The following is an 18,923-nucleotide window of genomic DNA, read 5'->3' on the forward strand; positions in this document are numbered from 1 at the left end:
ACTTTATGCTCCTGTATATCATCGTCATCATCGTTGTCGTCGTCATCATCATCATCATCACCACCACCACCATCATCATTCTGAACAAGCATTATAAGAAAAAACAATGATATGCCTCCCGTACCCTCTTCGAGCATTTTACATATTTTCCCTTGTTTAAGGAAAGTGTTTTCCACTGTATTTTCCCAACCATGCGTACAATTTTCTATTTTTGTCAGCGCTGCCAGTCAGTCTGGAGTTTGCCTGCAGTCTGTTCAACTATTTTTATTTTCACACAGGTGTGGAGAGATTTTTTTTATTTGACTTCCTCTCTCTCTCTTTCAATCTTTTTCTGTTTTGGCAAGCAGCCTACCTTGTCAAATTGCCGGTCTTGGTTTTAAACAACATCTAATTTCACAATACGTGTCTTATTATTCTGACACATTTTCCTTTCAGTCGCTCACCAAAAAGCACTTTACATTGAAACCTGAAGAAGTAATGCCCCTGTCATCTACCCACTTTTAACTCCCTCCAGTTCTTTTTTCTACATCAGAAGTTTCAGAATTCCTATCTCTCCAAGAGCTCTTCCATATTATGTACCCTCCTAAAACTCTGATGCAGAAACATCACATTACAGAAAATTGTGAGCAGATTCTAGAGTAGTGGATTCTGATCAGATTTCAAGGCGGAAATTATGTTCCCAGACCCTCAGTCTCATCTTCATAAATGTTGACTACCTAAAATCCAACTGATGGCTGCCTTCAAAGGGCCAATGAATCCAGGGACTGTGAATCCATGGATACAGAGAGCCAGCTATAATTCTTTTACATACCAGTTGGTACTCTTTTGTTTTTACACAGTTTGGATCCCCAGTTGTTATTGAACAATAGCTCTCATAACTTTTGATTTTCTGCCAGGCAGACTGGGGATAATGGGAATTGCAGCCCAGCAGCACTTATCTTTCTGAGGTTGGGGAAAAGTTAAAGGACATGGTGAAGTCAGACATCCTATTCGCAAGCCTTTCATGTAAATTCAAACAACATTCTCCTGCGAGCAAGCAGACTAAAAGTGAATCCTGCTAAATCTGAGATACTCTGGCCTGGCCAGCCGCCAGAATTAATCCAGTCTCTGCCTGATTTCGATGGGGAAGCTCTGGTTCTGTCTGCCACTGTTAAAAGCCTTGGGACTGACGATGGAGGCCCAGACCACTGCCATAAGTAAGCAGGCCTTTTTTCATCTTCGCCAGGCAAGGAAATTGGCATCCTACCTTTCGGTAGAAGCATTGGCAACAGTAATCCACGCAACAGTTACCACGAGGTTAGACAATTGCAATGCCTTATATGCCAGCCTTCCGAAGTCAACAACCCAGAAGATTCGGATGGTCCAAAATGCAGCGGCCAGGCTGCTAGCAGGATCATCTATAACAGTGGTTCTCAACCTTCCTAATGCCACGACCCCTTAGTACAGGTCCTCATGTTGTGGTGACCCCCAACCATAACGTTATTTTCGTTGCTACTTCATAACTGTAATTTTGCTACTGTTCTGAATTGTAATGTAAATATCTGAAATGCAGGATGTATTTCCAGTCACTGGACCAAATTTGGCACAGATACCCGATATGCCCAAAATTTGAATACTGGTGGGGTTGGGGGTGATTGATTTTGTCATTTGGTAATGCTGGAGTTGCTGGGATTTATCGTTCACCTTAAATCAAAGAGCCTTCTGAACTCCATCAATGATGGAATTGAATCAAACACGGCACACAGAATTCCCATGACCAAGAGAAAATATTGGGAAGGTCTGGTGGACATTGACCTTGAGTTTTTGGATTTGTAGTTCACCTATATCCAGACTGTGGACTCAAGCGATGATGGATCTGGACCAAACTTGGCACAAATACTCAATGTGCCCAAATGTGAACACTGGTAGTGTTTGGAGAAAATAGACCTTGCCATTTGGGAGTTGTAGTTGGGATTTATAGTTCACCCACAATGAAATAGCATTCTGAAGCCTACCAATGATAGAATTGGACCAAACTTTCCACACAGAACCCCCATGGCCAACAGAAAATACTATGTTTTCTGATGGTCTTTGGCGACCCCTCTGATACCCCCTCGTGACCCCCACAGGGGTCCCGACCCCCAGGTTGAGAAACACTGATCTATAAGATCCCATATTACACCGATTCTGCAACAACTGTATTGGCTACCAATAGAACATCGGATCTCTTACAAGATACTGATCCTGACATTTAGAGCTCAAAATGGCCAAGGACCTTTATATCTTAGGGACCGCCTCATTCCTTTTCTCCATCCGTGGTCACCTCGATCCACCCAGGAAAATCTCCTATACATACCGGGCCCTAGGGAGGTACACATGGAGGCTACAAGATGTAGAGCTTTTTCGACCTATGCTCCAATTCTGTGGAACACATTGCCTCCATACATTAGAGCAATGTCGGAGCTGCGACCTTTTGTAAAGGCACTCAAGACTTGGCTGTTTGGCTGTGCATTTAAGTAATCAGATCTAATTTGCCAAATAGTCACTGTTGAATGTTTTTATGTTGAATGTTTTTATATTGTGTAAATGCTATTTTAGATTGTAAGTCGCTCGGAGGACCTTGGTGGAGAGCGACTAAGTAAGAAATAAAGTGAAGTGAAGTGAAGTGACTAAATAGAAGAAAAAGCAACCTTCCAGATATTACTGCAACACAACTCCCATCAGCTCTATTCATGGTGACTGATGATGGGCAATACAAGAGTTGTAGTCCAGCTTCTGAAAGGTCACATAAAATGACATGGATGGCCAGAATTGGCCCATGGGCCTTGAGTTTGACACATGTGTTTTAGAGGAACCTCCACATTTTTATGCAGTGAATTATCATTCCCTAAGATTGGGGTCCCATATCCTGTCAAGATAAGAAGATAGTCATATTGCTGTTTTTGAATTGCTAGGTAAACATAAGCTAGGGATGATGGCGGGAGGTCATTCCACCAGCAGCTTTGAACTGCTAACCTTTTGGTAGGTAAGATTTTCTGTAGCTGGAAGTTTAACCCGCTGTGCTAAAACTTATACAACAGTATGTATGATTGATTCCTTTTTTTAAAAAAATCAAGTATCTTGTGTTAAACTTATATTAAATCTTACATTAATGTATCTAATTTTCCTACAGTTTCAACTAGGAAAACAATTATTTTTTTAATACTGGTGACTCTGTATTATTTGATCAAAAGCCTATGCCCAGTTACAGGAAAAACAGTGTAACTGAGAAAGTTCATGCTTCATGGTGAACAGAAATAATTTAAGCACTAGGGCTATTTTTTTTCATGTCAGGAGTGACTTGAAAAATTGCAAGTCACTTCTGGTGTGAGAGAATTGGCCGTGTGCAAGGACGTTGTCCAGGGGATACCTAGGTGTTTTGATGTTTTACCATCCTTGTGGGAGGCTTCTCTCATGTCCCCGCATGGGGAGCTGGAGCTGACAGAGGGAGCTCAACCTGCTTTCCCCAGATTCGAATCGCTGACCTCTTGGTCAGCAATCCTGCCAGCACAAGTGTTTAACCCATTGCACCACAAGGGGCTTAATTAATAGTACCATCTTTGCAAGAATTGATGGCAGCCCTGTGATATGTCAACACATACTCAATGGAGCAACAGGATCTTATCATGGACTTTAGAAAAGATGTTCGTAGTAGGTAATATTTCTTATTGTACATTCGATCTAATGCTTTAAAAGTTGAGAGTGTAGCTTGGCATACAATCTTTCATCAAAATCTTTTGCAAATTTCCCAATGAGCTCCCTGACCTTTCAAATTGAATATCTGAATTTGAATATCCAATATATTTCTGTCAGACTTTCTGACAGAGGTTAAAAACTCAAATTCTTCAGAATCATTTAAGTGTAATATGCCTCAAGCACCTACAGGTTAGAGTTTTAGGCCACATTAAACGCAAGGATTGATGTATTTTGACTCTGTGTTTTACCCACAGGCATAGATACATCAGATCATTTAACCAAGTATTTCAGCAGACCTGCCAACAAAACCCATGAAGTCAAAAGATCTCAATGCTACAGTAATGACATTGCTATAGTAATTACACTGAGATAGCAGAGTAAGTTTAATATCACACACACAAATTCAAAAGCTGGTGTGAACTCAGTCTTATTAGGCACAAGCAAATCTTGTTTAACTTAAAAAGAGTCATCAACTACTTTCTTGTTTACATCCCATAGTCATAGATATATAGAAAGGCAGGACCTCAAAGTTGAAAGGGACTACAAGGGGCATCAAGATTGTTGAAGGCTTTCATGGCCGGAAGCACTGGGTTGTAGGTTTTTTCGGGCTATATGGCCATGTTCTAGAGCAGTGGTTCTCAACCTGGGCTCCCCAGATGTTTTTTGGCCTACAACTCCCAGAAATCCCAGCCAGTTTACCAGCTGTTAGGATTTCTGGGAGTTGAAGACCAAAAACATCTGGGGACCGCAGTTTGAGAACCACTGTTCTAGAGGTAAGAAGACAAGAGGAATCCTCTCACTTCTGCAGGAGTCTACTGTATACCATGCAGCTGTGGACAAGTCTACATAGGGACCACCAAACACAGCATTGCCCAAACACGAATCAAGGAACATGAAAGGCACTGCAGACTACTCCAACCAGAGAAGTCAGCCATAGCAGAGCACCTGGACACAGAATATTATTTGAGAACACAGAAATGCTGGACCACTCCAACAAACACCATGTCAGACTACAAACACCATGTCAGAAACCATTGAAATCCACAAGCATGTGGACAATTTCAACAGAAAGGAGGAAACCATGAAAACGAACAAAATCTGGCTACCAGTATTAAAAAACTCAAAAATTACAACAGCAAAACAACAGAAGGGAAACAATCTGGGACATTGAATCGCCTCTCAACAAAAGATTGCCCCAGGCACTAACAAGCCACACCAAACAACAGCCAGGCCATCATATGCTAATCAAGGTGGTCAGTTGAAACATTCACACCTAGCTCCAGCAGACAAGAGTCCTTTGTCCCACCCTGGTCATTCCACAGATATATAGACCCTTTTTTTTAGTTCCAACAGACCTCACTACCTCTGAGGATGCTTGCCATAGATGCAGGCGAAACATCAGGAGAGAATGCCTCAAGAACAGTGTTTCTCAACCTTCCTGATGCTGCGACCCCTTAATACAGTTCCTCATGTTGTGGTGACCCCCAACCAGAAAATTATTTTTGTTGCTACTTCATAACTGTATTTTGCTACTGTTATGAATTATAATGTAAATATCCTATATGCAGGATGTATTTTCATTCACTGGACCAAATTTGGCACAAATACACGATATAATCAATAGAAATACTGGTGGGGCGAGGGGGGATTTTTTCATTTGGAAGTTGTAGTTGCTGGGATTTATAGTTAACCTAAAATCAAAGAGCATTCTCAACACCAGCGATGGAATTGAACCAAATTTGGCACACAGAACTCCCATGACCAAGAGAAAATACTGGTTCTGGTGGGCCTTTTGATATAGAGGATGACAAACATATCTTAATAAATATTTAACTTAATGATATTTAATCATGGGTAAACGCCTTATTGACGAATGCCTAATGACCCTTCCCCACACATGTGGGCCACCCAAAATCCTATCCATTCCAGGAAATAAAAAGCACTGAATTAGCTCTGTGTAACTTTGAAAAATATATAATGCTGAAAATGCAAACTAGAGAGGCTGTAATTTCTAATTTTTGATCAATATGATGAATGGCAGATTACAGTGTGGGAGAGGTATTTTGCTTTAACGGTTGTGACCTACAATTTTATTGTTTACAAGTCCAGTTGAAACACAGGGCATTTTATCTTAATCATAGACCAACTTAAACAATTATTATATTCATTATACATTTTCTTTAGCATAATCTGAATGCACACTATATTCAGTTTTACCAGTCCTTGTTATTTCAGTGCCATCATTTGCTATTTGCTAATTGGTACCTTTCAAAAGCAGAAAGAAGCCTTAGTTATGTGGACCTCCCACATTTAAATGCCTGTAAATTCGTAACATTAATTTTGTCCACAAGTTCAGTTTTTCTGTATAATCTATCAGTCAGTACTTACAGAATCCTTTTATTAAGTTTGTATGTTCCATTGCTGTTTGTTAGAAAAATCAACGATGGTGAAAGAGAAAACAACAAGTTCTCAAACACTCAAGGAAAGCAATTATTATCCCCATGTTTCTGTAGGTGATCTGTGCATCAGTAATGCACTTCACAATGAAGTGGTGAATAGGGTTTAGTCTGAACTTTAACAAAGCTATCCAAGGTGTTGGACCTATATTATGGCATTATGGATAGCTTGAGTAAGATCTGATTAAAATCCTGACCAGATTCGCTGCTCAACTAATGTGAAAGCCACAAACTACTATTGAATTTTGTGTGTTTATCACAAAGAGCACCAAGAGACATTTCTTGCAGCCTTAGGATAAAGTCACTCTCAGAAGTGAGGTACTATTAAAATAAGGACATCATCACAAAGACCCATGGATTCGACACACATTGGGATGAATCCATGGGCTCCCAGCAGGGGGCATGGAGAACCCGTCGCTCCTTGCCCCGCATCATGTAACCTGCCTTTCCCCCAACCTATGGGGGGAAGCACTGCCGACTGGTTTCCCCCAATTGCTGGTAAGACAACATGGGAAAGTTATTGTGTTGTCGCGGCAGCGGCATACACTGCTAGCCGTTCCCTTTCTGGAGGGAGCCCGGCTCAAAGTACGGGTATGTAGTGTAATGAACTCTGTCCTGAAAGGGGACAACAACCAGCATATGACAGTCCAAGTAGCCCACCTGATGAGATAGTAAGACTTGTCTGAATGCTTATCTGGATATGCGTGAAGCTATAACTTGCTTTTTCAAGTAAAGGAGATAACGCTAATCCTGGGTGCTAGCTTTTCTATTTCAGTGCAGCAGAATAATCTTATCATTTCTCTACATACTATGCATGTCTAAGGAGAGAAAAGAAATATCATTACTTGAAACTGTTGGGCCCACTGAATGTAGCAGTGTGCATATTTCTCATTACTGAAGCCCATCTCCAACATTGCATCTCCAACATTTTCACCTCCATGTGTCAATCTGGAGACCTTGCTTTTTTGAAATCCTTTATGATCTTGCTATTAAAGGAAATCCCAATGATTTAAGAAAAACATGTCTTTCAATAATATTGGAAATAGTTTAGTCTTATGAACAGCACAGCCAGGTTTTAGAATTAGAAGATTTTCTTTTAAAGCGACATTTTCAATTAAGTATCTAACAATATTGGCTCTGCTAAACACCATATTTTTCACACAATATCAATCTCGAACCAAAGCTAATTAGTCTGAGATAGTATGGTTGGCTAAGAATTCCTCCAAGAGATCCCTTAATATTTGCATTCAACAGCGTTGATCCAATGAGATCTACCCAGGTTTCCGCCTTTCAGCAATGCAAGAGAGACTCGTTTTTTAAAGACCCATATATGGAGACACCTGAACATCCATCCTCCAAGAAACCATTCTTACAGCATAGGCCCAATTTCAAGGCTTTAGAGCAGGGGTCCTCAAACTAAGGACTGGGGGCCAGATATGGCCCTCCAAGATCATTTACTCGGCACTCGCTCAGGGCCAACCTAAGTCTGAAACAACTTGAAAGCACACAACAACAACAATCCTATCTAATCAGCCAAAAGCAGGCCCACACTTCCCATTGAAATACTAATAAGTTTATATTTGTTAAAATTGTTCTTCATTTTAATTATTGTATTGTTTTTAAGTGTTTTTTTGCACTACAAATAAGATATGTGCAGTGTGCATAGGAATTCATTCATTTTTTTTTCACATTATAATCCAGTCCTCCAACAGTTTGAAGGACTGTGACCTGGCCCTCTGTTTGAAAAGTTTGAGGACCCCTGCTTTAGAGGTTAGACGTAAAGATGGCCAGTTGAACAAATGAAATAGTCTTTATCTTTATGCAATAAGGAGAGTACATCTACCAAAGTCCTGGCTGCTCTGTTGTTATTTCAATATTTATATCCTTTTAAAAGACACCACAAAACTCTTTAACTGAGACACAGAAAGAGAAAAAGACACCGTCTCATCATGAATGTCTTTTTTTTTATATTCTCTAATCATATTCTCTCAAAGGAGCAGGAAAGGTAAATCAAGATACTGACAGGATACAACAGGGAAACTAATAATAATAATAATAATAATAATAATAATAATAATAATAATTTATTACGGTCAATGACCAGCATCAAAAAGGTACAAGTGACAGGGTGTGCAAGTGTCAGAGTACGCACACATGTACAAGCACAAGTGCAGAAGTATACAAGCATCAGGTTACACATCTGGGTATCAGGAAACAATGTTAAAACAGAGTTTAAAATCCAATATTGAGTAAGGTAATTAAAGTGGTGTTAAACATTTAAATACTAAGATATCAATGATAAAATATATGTTAAAACTTTCTAAGTCTGTGTCAGCATCTTGGGGTGACAAGCCATTGCCGCTGCACAGAAGCTAGCAACCCTGACAGTGACCTTGGGGTGTTGGTCAGACAGGAGATAATCTGTATAAAACCTTGCAGATCTCCCTGGTAGACTTTCTAGAATTGGATTTATAAAATGTTTACGAAGGTCACGGTAAAAAGAGCAGTACAACAAAACGTGCTCCACAGTTTCCACTGTCTCGTCCTCACAGGGAAACTAAGTAACACTACACAGGCAACACTACCTTCAAATCACATTTGTGGTCCTGATATTTTGTGCCTAATTTAGATTCCTCTTATTTCATTTATTTATTTCAAACATTTATATCCCGTCCTTCTCACCCCCTCTGGGGGGGGGGGGGGACTCAGGGCGGCTCACAACCAGCAACCATTAGATGCCAAACACAACAATTATAATAACAATTACAATTAAATCGATTTAGTCAAAATATCAATTATAAAACATCAATTTAAAATTACACTCTTATTTCCTGGAAGGACCCTTGCTCTCAATGTAATGCAACATGACCAAATCATACAAAGTTTTTGGTATGCCCTCTTGTGGTTAATAGAACCACCCACTTCTTCACAATGAATCATCATCAGAAAGAGGTAAGTCCTGCTTGTGGACACAACTGTCTAAAAGGCACAAAAAAGTCAAAAATGTAAATTTAGTAAAAGAGGTTGCTAACATTGTAAATTATGTAAATTATTCTAGAATGACAAGCACGTTGCTTATATATTGACTGGAAACTTACCATTGGAGCGGTGAATACATGTGTGTTGGTTATCACTCAGGAAAAAGCCTTCTTTGCACTGACATTCATAACTTCCCATTGTATTGACACAGATCTGTTGACATCCTCCATTGTTATCCAGACATTCATCAACATCTAAAGTAAAAATATATATGTTAATATGCATATCTACACACAACAACTACATGTGGTAAGTAGGATGTTAGTGCAAAAAACGCATGGCTTTGTTAAAGCAGAGATTGATCTGTAGATTATGAAACCATGGCTGCTTAAGAATAATCCTGATGATCAAATTCCAAAGGCTACTTTTTTTTAGTTTTTCAAAAAATGGGAGGGGGAGCTATGAATAGTCAGTTGAAGTGATGCTCAAATAGACTGCAAATATGCTGGTTTGAAAGCATCTAGAGCAGATGCAGGGAGCTGGAGTGGGCTGAGCAACAACATTCATTGAGGAGTGGGAGAGAGGAAGGAATGACTTCAGCGGTCATCAAAAATGGATGCTTTTGTCTATTCCAGACATTTTAATTGCATAACTATTAAAAGAATATATATGTGTCTGTAATACAATTTGGATTTTTGTTGCCTCTTCTTGTCATTTATTTACAATTTTGTTGTTGTGCACTTGCTATAATGGACTGGGAAGACCAAAGTAGAGGGTTCTTCTAGCAATTTTTTCCACATTGTTTCTTAATGTTTAAGGAGATGGTTTTTCTGGGGGGGGGGGGGGGGGAATAGTACTGGAAACTGCTCTCAATAACGTTCTCTCATTTAGAAAGTTAGGTTTAGATGCTATATCAGACATGTTCAAAGCCTCGTGTAATTAATACAGTAAGAGAATAAAATATACCCTTATGTTTAATAATAATGAAAAAAACCACAACACCAGAATTTATTTATTTATTTATTTATTTACAGCTTTTATATTTTGCCCTTCTCACCCCGCAGGGGACTCAGGGCGGATTACAGTGTACACATATATGGCAAACATTCAATGTCAATTTTTGACATACAAACATATACAGACATACACAGATGCTATTTAACTTTTTTTTCTGGCCGCCGGGGGAGCTGTCACTTTCATCATCCATCTGCGATGCTGATGAAGCACTTCCGCATTCCCGCATGCTTCCCTGCTGGAATGCTTTGCTGGAGTCTTCTTTATGGCCTCATAAATCAGTTAATTTAGCCTCCCCACACTTTAAGGTGGTACCTTATTTTCCTACTTGACAGATGCAACTGTCTTTCGGGTTGCAAAGGTCGACAACAGGCTACACATAATTGGTTGGAAACTTACTTATTACAGTAGAACTAGTTAAACATTCTTCTACACTAAAAGATAAATATGAGTCTATGGACATGGGCAGCTTGTCACACTTGGTCTTGACTACTAGTGACCCATTGAGAAGATAGATATTTGTGAAATAAAAATTCATTTGTTGATCTATCTCTGCGAGCATGGGTTTTTGTCCAAGTTTGTCTCCTTGAAAGAATAACTATAAGTTTATAAATGGTGTCTTGTCCAACTATCTTGAAGAACATAGTATGACAACTAATGTATATGACTGGGAATGTATGAAGCTAGTATGAAGCTTTCAGTTCTGGAAGTTGCAGGCAGTTCCCGAGTTACACATGACTTACAAATGATAAATCTCTCCCTCAGAAGGGAAATTCCCTCCTGACAGAGTTGTCATGGGGGAAATGTGTCTCTACTGAAGCTTTATCACCAATCCTTGTTTCCACAAAATGCCAAAATTTTCAAAATCCAATCATAACAGGGAAAGAAAGTGAGGTGAAACTTTCTGAACAGGAGCATAGACAGCAAAACAAACACCACGTGGCTGTTAACCCTTCCCTGTGCTATCTAAAGCTTAAAACCTACAGAACTTATCTTGTTTGTAACTTGGGGACCGCTTGCATATTCTTTTGAATCCCAAATACTGGACATTTAAAAAAAAATAAGAGAAGGACGCCTATTCTAGTTAATCAGTGTATCTGACTAGGTATTTCTGGAAATGTAATGGTGGGTAAATGAATTATGAGCTGATCTATGAACACATTTTTAACCTGTGAGGCAAATGCCATGTACAATTCTGTTTTACAAATGCAAAACTGAGGCTAGTAGTGGCTAACTCAAGGACATACAAGGTACATGGTTTGGGTTCATGTCTCTCAGTATAAACACAGACTTTCCTCTATACCAGGTATTTTGTAAAATACATTTGCTACCATGTTTGGTCTGCCAATAGCATGACTGAAAGAAATATCCTGAAAAGCTATTTATACCTCTGAGGATGCCTGCCATAGATGCAGGCGATACGCCAGGAGAGAATGCTTCTAGAACATAGCCATATAGCCCAAAAAACCTACAACAACCCAGTGATTCCGGCCATGAAAGCCTTCAACAATACAGCTATTTATATGTTTGCTGAAGAGATCAGAATAAATATTACAAAGGAAAAGAACCACAAAAAGAAGCTGTAATGCAAAAGCTCCCAGATTTCATTCAAACCATCATGCCTGAAACCTTTGAAGGCACTGCTGGCTGAACCAAAGTTTAACTTATTAAAATACATTTCCTATATTCCTATTGGGATGATCAATTCTAATGAAAGAGAATGAAATGTCCAGGTAACTTTTCATTTCTTTTAAACATAACATTTTTCAAAACTAAGTGAAATTGTCAAAGACTTCATCTTTCCCACATTTCTTTATGAGTGAACTGCTGTTCAGAAAGATGTATTTCATGTACCGATCCAAAAACATCCTTCTGAAAGCAAAGATCCATGGTCTATTAAAAATAGTAGCCAACTGCTTATCAAATGTCAAGTGTATTGAATTTACTAGCCTGCAATTACCTGTAATCACTGCCATAATGTCATTGAATACTCATCTCCTTCCATAGTTCTAGTTCTGAGCATTTCAAATTTAGGCAATTTAAATTCACTTAATGGCACTATTTGTAAAAGCAAATTGTTTTCTGCATCATTCTAACACTAGCTAAAAAGGAATGGGTATGACTGTAGCACTTTAAAAATCAATACATAAAAGGAAGCATATTTAAAGGTATTGACACAGTCCAAAGCAACATTAAAATCTTTGTTCCTGCCATTTTGCAGATTGCAAGGGCAATTCAGACTGTCTACTTAGCATCCAAGATAATGTCCAGACCCTTGAATTATTCCAAGTGTCTTATAAGAATATTTGCCACTCTATATGCTTAAAAATAAAAATGTAAAAGGAAATTATGTGACAAAAATCAAATACAATGGAATTAGAGAAAAAGTTTAATGGTGGAAGCAAGAGAAGACCCTCCCCGGACAATCTTAAAGTACGTACTGGTTTATAGGGGAAGATGCGATCCTGAAGACAGGCAGTTCCTGAACTGTTTAGGGCTTTATAGATGATCACCTGCCCCTTGAATTGGGACCGGAAACTTATTGGCAGCCAGTGGAGCTCTTTATACAGGGGAGTTGACTGCTTCTTGTAACCAGTTTATGTCAATAATCTGGCCGCCGATTTTTGAACCAATTGTAATTTCCGGGACGTCTTCAAAGGCAGCCCCACGTAGAGAGCATTTAAGTAGTCCAATCTGGAGGTAACTAGGGCATGGACCACCATGGCCTATTCAGACTTCACAAGGTACGGGCACAGTTGGAGCACAAGCTTTATTTGGACAAAGGCCCTCCTGGCCACCGCTGACACCTAAGTATCAGGGTGGAGTCCAAAATGACCCCCAAACTGCAGACCTGTGTCCTCAGGGGGAGTGTGACCCAGTCAAGCACAGGTTGCCACCCTATACTCCGATCAGCCACACAACTGACCTTGGGGACCTCTGTTTTGTCAGGATGAAGCTTCAGTTTGTTAACCCTCATCCAGCCCATCACAGTGGCCAGACACTGGCCAAGGATCTGGGGGGCTTCCTTGGAATCTGGTGGAAAACAGTAGTAGAGTTGTGTGTCATCTGTGTAGAGATGGCACCGAACTCCAAAACTCCGGATGACCTCACCCTGAGTTTTCATGGAGGCTTGACCCCTTATTATTATTATTATTATTACAAAATATCTGTCCCTAATATAGATGATACCTGATAGAGATTGTTACAGATATCAACACAGTTGATACAAGGATGCTGCTGTAGATACTGCCCTGGCAAAAGCTTGTCCTTCAAATTTCCTACCACACAAGTATATACTATGCCATGCACACATTTATCATTTGATAAAGACAGCTACTTGCATAGATATCAGAATGTCACATTTCTGTTCTTGTGAAAGTTCCGACAAGTAAGTTTCTTGGGATATAGTTGTTTGCTTTTGTGCAACACAGACAGGGCAAAATCCCATAGTTACAGCAATAACTCAATCTACTTTGACCTTGCGGAACTATAGTATTTGGAGCAGAAAGAGATTATGACAGAATTGTAAACATACAATACACAAAGTAATCCTGACAAAGTGATGTAAAGTGGCAAGTCATTATGGCAATCAATTCTTGAAAGCTGAAATAATAGGAAACCAGCACTAATGTTGATAAAAGCAATTTGAGAAAATATTGCAAATGGTGTTAGTAGTACTAGTGCCATGCAGGCATTATAGGAGATTACTTCCATTAATAGAGAAAGGGTGGAGCTAAGGAAAGCCGAAAAGAAATTTTAGAGGTAATTTAGGGACAAAGCCCCTCATTAACAACTAATCTGGAAAAAAAAATCTTCACTGTTCTGTAATACCATTCACTATGTTCAGTATTATTGCTCAGTTGAAATGAAAAGGGACTAAAGTGTGGTGTAAATCTAATCAGATTCTTTTTAGTAATCTGGGATGGCTTAACCTACAGTTGGCTTGACCCTTTAATTTTACAAAAGATCTGTCCCTAGTAGAGATGTTACCTGATAGAGATTGTTACAGATACAGATCAACACAGTTGATACAAGGACTCTCCTTGGGGATGCTGCTGTAGATACTGTCTTGGCAAAAGCTTGTCCTTCAAATTACTTACAACACAAATATATACAGGATGAGGCAGCATAACTTCCTTTTTTAAAATGCACGCCACTCAGTCGGTTGAAGATGTAGCGTAGTGCCAGTGGTCTCGTTTGAGAGGCGGGAGTATAAAGTTTTGTCCTGATACAGTTCAGTCGCCATCATGCGTTGGAACAGTGAGGAGCATGCTTTTGCTGTTGAGGCCTACTTTTCGAGTGGATTTGGAGTGGCTGGCCCGCTCTCCAGATTCATCCCCTTGTGATTTTTTTTCTATGGGGTTTTTTGAAATCCTGTGTTTATGGGAACCATCCAAGGACCTTACAAGATTTGAAGACCAACATCCAGGAAGAAATTGCCAATATAACGCCTGATATACTAGCAAGAGTCATGACAAATGCCGGAAATCAGTTTACTCAGGGTATGGAGAATGGGAGACATCACCTACCTAATTTGATCTTCAAAACTACGTAAAACAAAACTTTAGGTATGCATCTACATTATAAAAAAATCTGATTCCTACAATGGGTTTTATTAAGTTTTGAAAAAAGGAAGTTATGCTGCCTCACCCTGTACTATGCCATGGGGTGGTGGAACTAAGGAACTTAGGGTTATATTTTTGTGGGCAAATGAATGTGTAGTGTGTATTGTCGAAGGCTTTCATGGCCGGAATCACTGGGTTGTTGTAGGTTGTGTTTCCTCATGTTGAGGAAACAAAACATACAAACTATCTACAGACCCACCAAGAAAATCCAACAAATGCTTCGTTCAGCAAAGGACAAGAGGGATCCTCTTGCTTCTGCAGGAGTCTACCATATACCATGCAGCTGTGGACAAGTCTACATAGGGACCACCAAATGCAGCATTGCCCAAACACGAATCAAGGAACATGAAAGGCGCTGCAAACTACTTCAACCAGAGAAGTCAGCCATAGCAGAGCACCTGATGAACCAACCTGGACACAGAATATTATTTGAGAACACAGAAATGCTGAATCACTCCAACAACCACCATGTCAGACTACACAGAGAAGCCATTGAAATCCACAAGCATGTGGACAATTTCAACAGAAAGGAGGAAACTATGAAAATGAACAAAATCTGGCTACCAGTATTAAAAAAAACTCTAAAATTAGAACAGCACAACAACAGAGAGGAAACAAACAAGGACATCTAATCACCTCTCAACAAAAGATTGCTCCAGGCACTGCCAGGTAATCAAATGGTAATCAAGGTGGTCAGTTGAAACATTCATACCTAGCTCCAGCAGACAAGAGTCCTTTGTCTCACTCTGGTCATTCCACAGATATATAAACCCTTTTTCCTAGTTCCAACAGGCCTCACTATCTCTGAGGATGCTTGCCATAGATGAAGGCGAAATGTCAGGAGAAATGTCTCTAGAACATGGCCATATAGCCCGAAAAAACCTACAACCCAATGTGTAGTATGCCTCCATTCCAGTATGACCCCACAACATTTGACTTTGCTGTGGCTACCCACAATAAAAATTTAAAAGTGCTAATGTGAGAGAAAGAGACATCTTTTGAAACATGCAGATCATCTGAGCTGCAACTTCCAGAGATATGCACATCACATTTTTAAGCCATGAGCTTGTCACCCATACTTTATTTAACATTAGTTGGAGGTGTATCTGTGTACCACTGCAATCCAAAGTGTGAAGTTGCACATGGTCAGATTCTAACATATGATACCCATAAATCAGGAACAAAGCATTACACAGAAGGAGGACTAAGCAAGAGGCCTGTTCTTTCGATTCCTCTTCCAAATATTTTGTGTTTATATAATGCACAAAACCTTTCAAAAGTTGTTTAGTTTTAGTTAACAACATTCAATGTTTAAACATGGAGAGGGGGTAGTCCCTAGTTGAGTTGTTGGATAATATAAAGACAAACAAACATCAGCAACGGAAACATTCATTTGGGAGTTCTTATGACCTACACGTTGCACACAGCTGTCCTCAGGGAGAAGAAAAACAAAGCTAAAAAATAAAAAGAGGGAAAAAAGCATTGTAGCCTTTAATCACAGAAGTGATTATGCAATCCCAAACTAATTAATGCTTGTTGAGAATTTACATCTGGCGATTTATGAAATATTCCCTATATAACTCTAAATCTTTCACTGGATGTCTGCGGAATGAGTGGAACACTGCTTGAAAAAGGGGAGAAGGCAGGTAGACCATGACAAAATCAAACTTCTTTAATGAACAGAAGTTGAAATATACATATACCATCCCACTGCAGTTAAAGCTACACACAACTGATGGGCTACTAAAGGACTACTAACATCGTTCTGAATTCTTTTCCAAGCTGTTGAAGTTGAAGCAGCATAAAATAACTTTCTGGATGTGCTTAGGGTGCTATTTTCCAAAGTTAGGAACACTTTCTGCTTTCTTTTCAAGGCATTGCAAAAGTTTCTGATGGAATTACTGGCTGCTTCTTCCCGATGGATCCTGTGATAATGCGTGATAATGTCACTACATTTCCTCACTGACATGATACCCCATTTCAGTCAGACTATTGTTGTTATTATTATGATGATATTTATTTATATACCGCTTTATCTCCCCAAAGCGGACTAAAAGAACTACAGAATTTCCTTGAGACTGTGCATTGCAAGGAAGGTTAAATATAGGTTATTCTTCCTTGCATAGAAAATGGTGTTACTAAGGACCTGTCCTGTGAAAAATTCAGACAGGGTTGACCTGAGTCATCAGCATTTTCTGTGCAGAAATTGCTCTTTGCTACGTAGAAAATATGTTGCTTTCTCTGCAACCCCACAATGTGTGAACAGGCTCCAAAAGCTGTGTAGTTTTCAAAGGTGTCTTACAGTTAAAAGAAAATTAACAAAAAATTGCATCCCTATTCTATGGAATCAAAACAAGCACACTTCAAAAACCTCAGATCTGCCATTCAGAAGAAAGTCCAGATGTGGTAATTATTTCTCAGAAAGGTAAAACTAGATCTAATAGACTTAAGAGGCTCAAAGTGTAAATAACATGTTCCAAGTAATGTTGCCTATAACACGGGGAGGAGTTGATAAGGGTGTCATAGCTTTACTAAGCTCTCTGAAGATTTAGGTGCTCTTACTGTCTATTACAGGGAAAACCAGCTGATTCCTAATCCATTTAAAATGCAGCTTATGTGCTTTTCACCTTGAGAACATACAAACATCTTGAGCTCTGAGGATTACCTGGGAAGGAATCCCACTGGAGAATTGCAGCACACCCAAATACCTGGACCGTACTCTGACTTACAAGAGGCGCTGCTTGAATATCAAGCAAAAAGTGGGTGCTAGAAATATTATCATACAAAAGCTGAATGGCACAACCTGGGGGTCACAATACAGAGAAGATATCTGCCGTTGTGCTTTGCTACTATGCTGCTGAATGCGCATGTCTAGTGTCCACATTAAAACAGTGGATGTGGCTCTTAATGAGACATGCCACATTATCACAGGATCCATAGGGAAGTAGCAGCCAATAATGAAAGGACCAAGGCAGTGATATCTCTGACCCCTCCTATGTTCAGATATCAGCCAGCATGCCAACGCCTTAAATCAAGAAACAGCTTTCTCAGATCTACAGAGATACTTGCAGGATCACCTTAGCAAGCGACCACATTTTTTGGACCGAATTGGAACACGTTTTAGACTTGGTGAACTGTTTTTAAATGTATATTTATTATCATTTTATGTAATTATATGTTTTATTGGTGTTTTTATATTGTTGGAAACCGCCCTGAGTCCCTCTTCAGAGGACGAGAATAGGACGGGATACAAATGTTCTAAATAAATAAAAGAAATAATAATCAAGATTCCAAGAGCGGCAGATTAAAACCTAGAACCTCAATCCATGGCTGATAATGGAGGAGAAACTCCCTCCTGGGCACACAGCAGACTGGGTGACTTGGAAGGCACTGAACAGACTGAGCTCTGGGACCACAATATGCAGAACTAATCTTGAGAAATGGGGCTACAAAGTGGAGTGCACAACATGCAAGTGCAAAGAACAGCAAACCACAAACCACAGACAATGGAGGACCTTCTCACAGTGACACCAGAGGCACTCCAAGTGGCCAGATTCTGGTCAAAGGAAATCTAGTATAATGCCAAGTTCTTAACTTTGTTTGTGTTTTTAATACATTATAACTGTACCCTCAATTTACTTCTGACATGAGAAATAATAATAATAATAATAATAATAATAATAATAATAATAATAATTGTATTTTTTTAACCTACCTTCATTTCCCCGAAGGGACTCGGGGTAGCTTACATATGGCACAATGTGCCTAAAACAACACATGAAATAAACATATAGAACAATCAACAATAATAATAATAATAATAATAATAATAATAATAATAATTTATACCCCACTACCATCTCCCCAGGGGACTCGGTGCGGCTTACATGAGGCCGAGCCCAGAATACAACAATAGAAGCAATAACAACAACAATACAAGCAATTAAAATCAAACAAGACAATAAAACAATAACATAAGCATTAACAATAGGACAACACACTTTAAAATCTATGGGTAGGCCAAATGTAATTAAAATTCAAAAATAATGCTGGACATGGGCAAAAACGTGATGGGGCGTTTGTGGAAACATACAAGCAGACCTAAAACAATATAAAGTGCTTTGGAGGACAAAGT

General features: G+C 39.3%; 1 protein-coding gene across 3 annotated transcripts in view; it reads right to left on the bottom strand.

Moving 5' to 3' along the window:
* Positions 1-18,923, bottom strand: part of SCUBE1 (signal peptide, CUB domain and EGF like domain containing 1) — a 282,888-nt gene that overhangs the window by 202,384 nt on the left and 61,581 nt on the right. For all 3 annotated transcript variants that reach the window (XM_067468907.1, XM_067468906.1, XM_067468905.1), the window contains one exon: positions 9,269-9,403. In XM_067468907.1, coding sequence (XP_067325008.1) covers positions 9,269-9,403 — 135 coding nt within the window. The remainder of the gene's footprint in view (positions 1-9,268; positions 9,404-18,923) is intronic.

Source organism: Anolis sagrei, chromosome 5 (assembly GCF_037176765.1).
Source record: "Anolis sagrei isolate rAnoSag1 chromosome 5, rAnoSag1.mat, whole genome shotgun sequence".
In the NCBI taxonomy this organism is placed as follows: Eukaryota; Metazoa; Chordata; class Lepidosauria; order Squamata; family Dactyloidae; genus Anolis; species Anolis sagrei.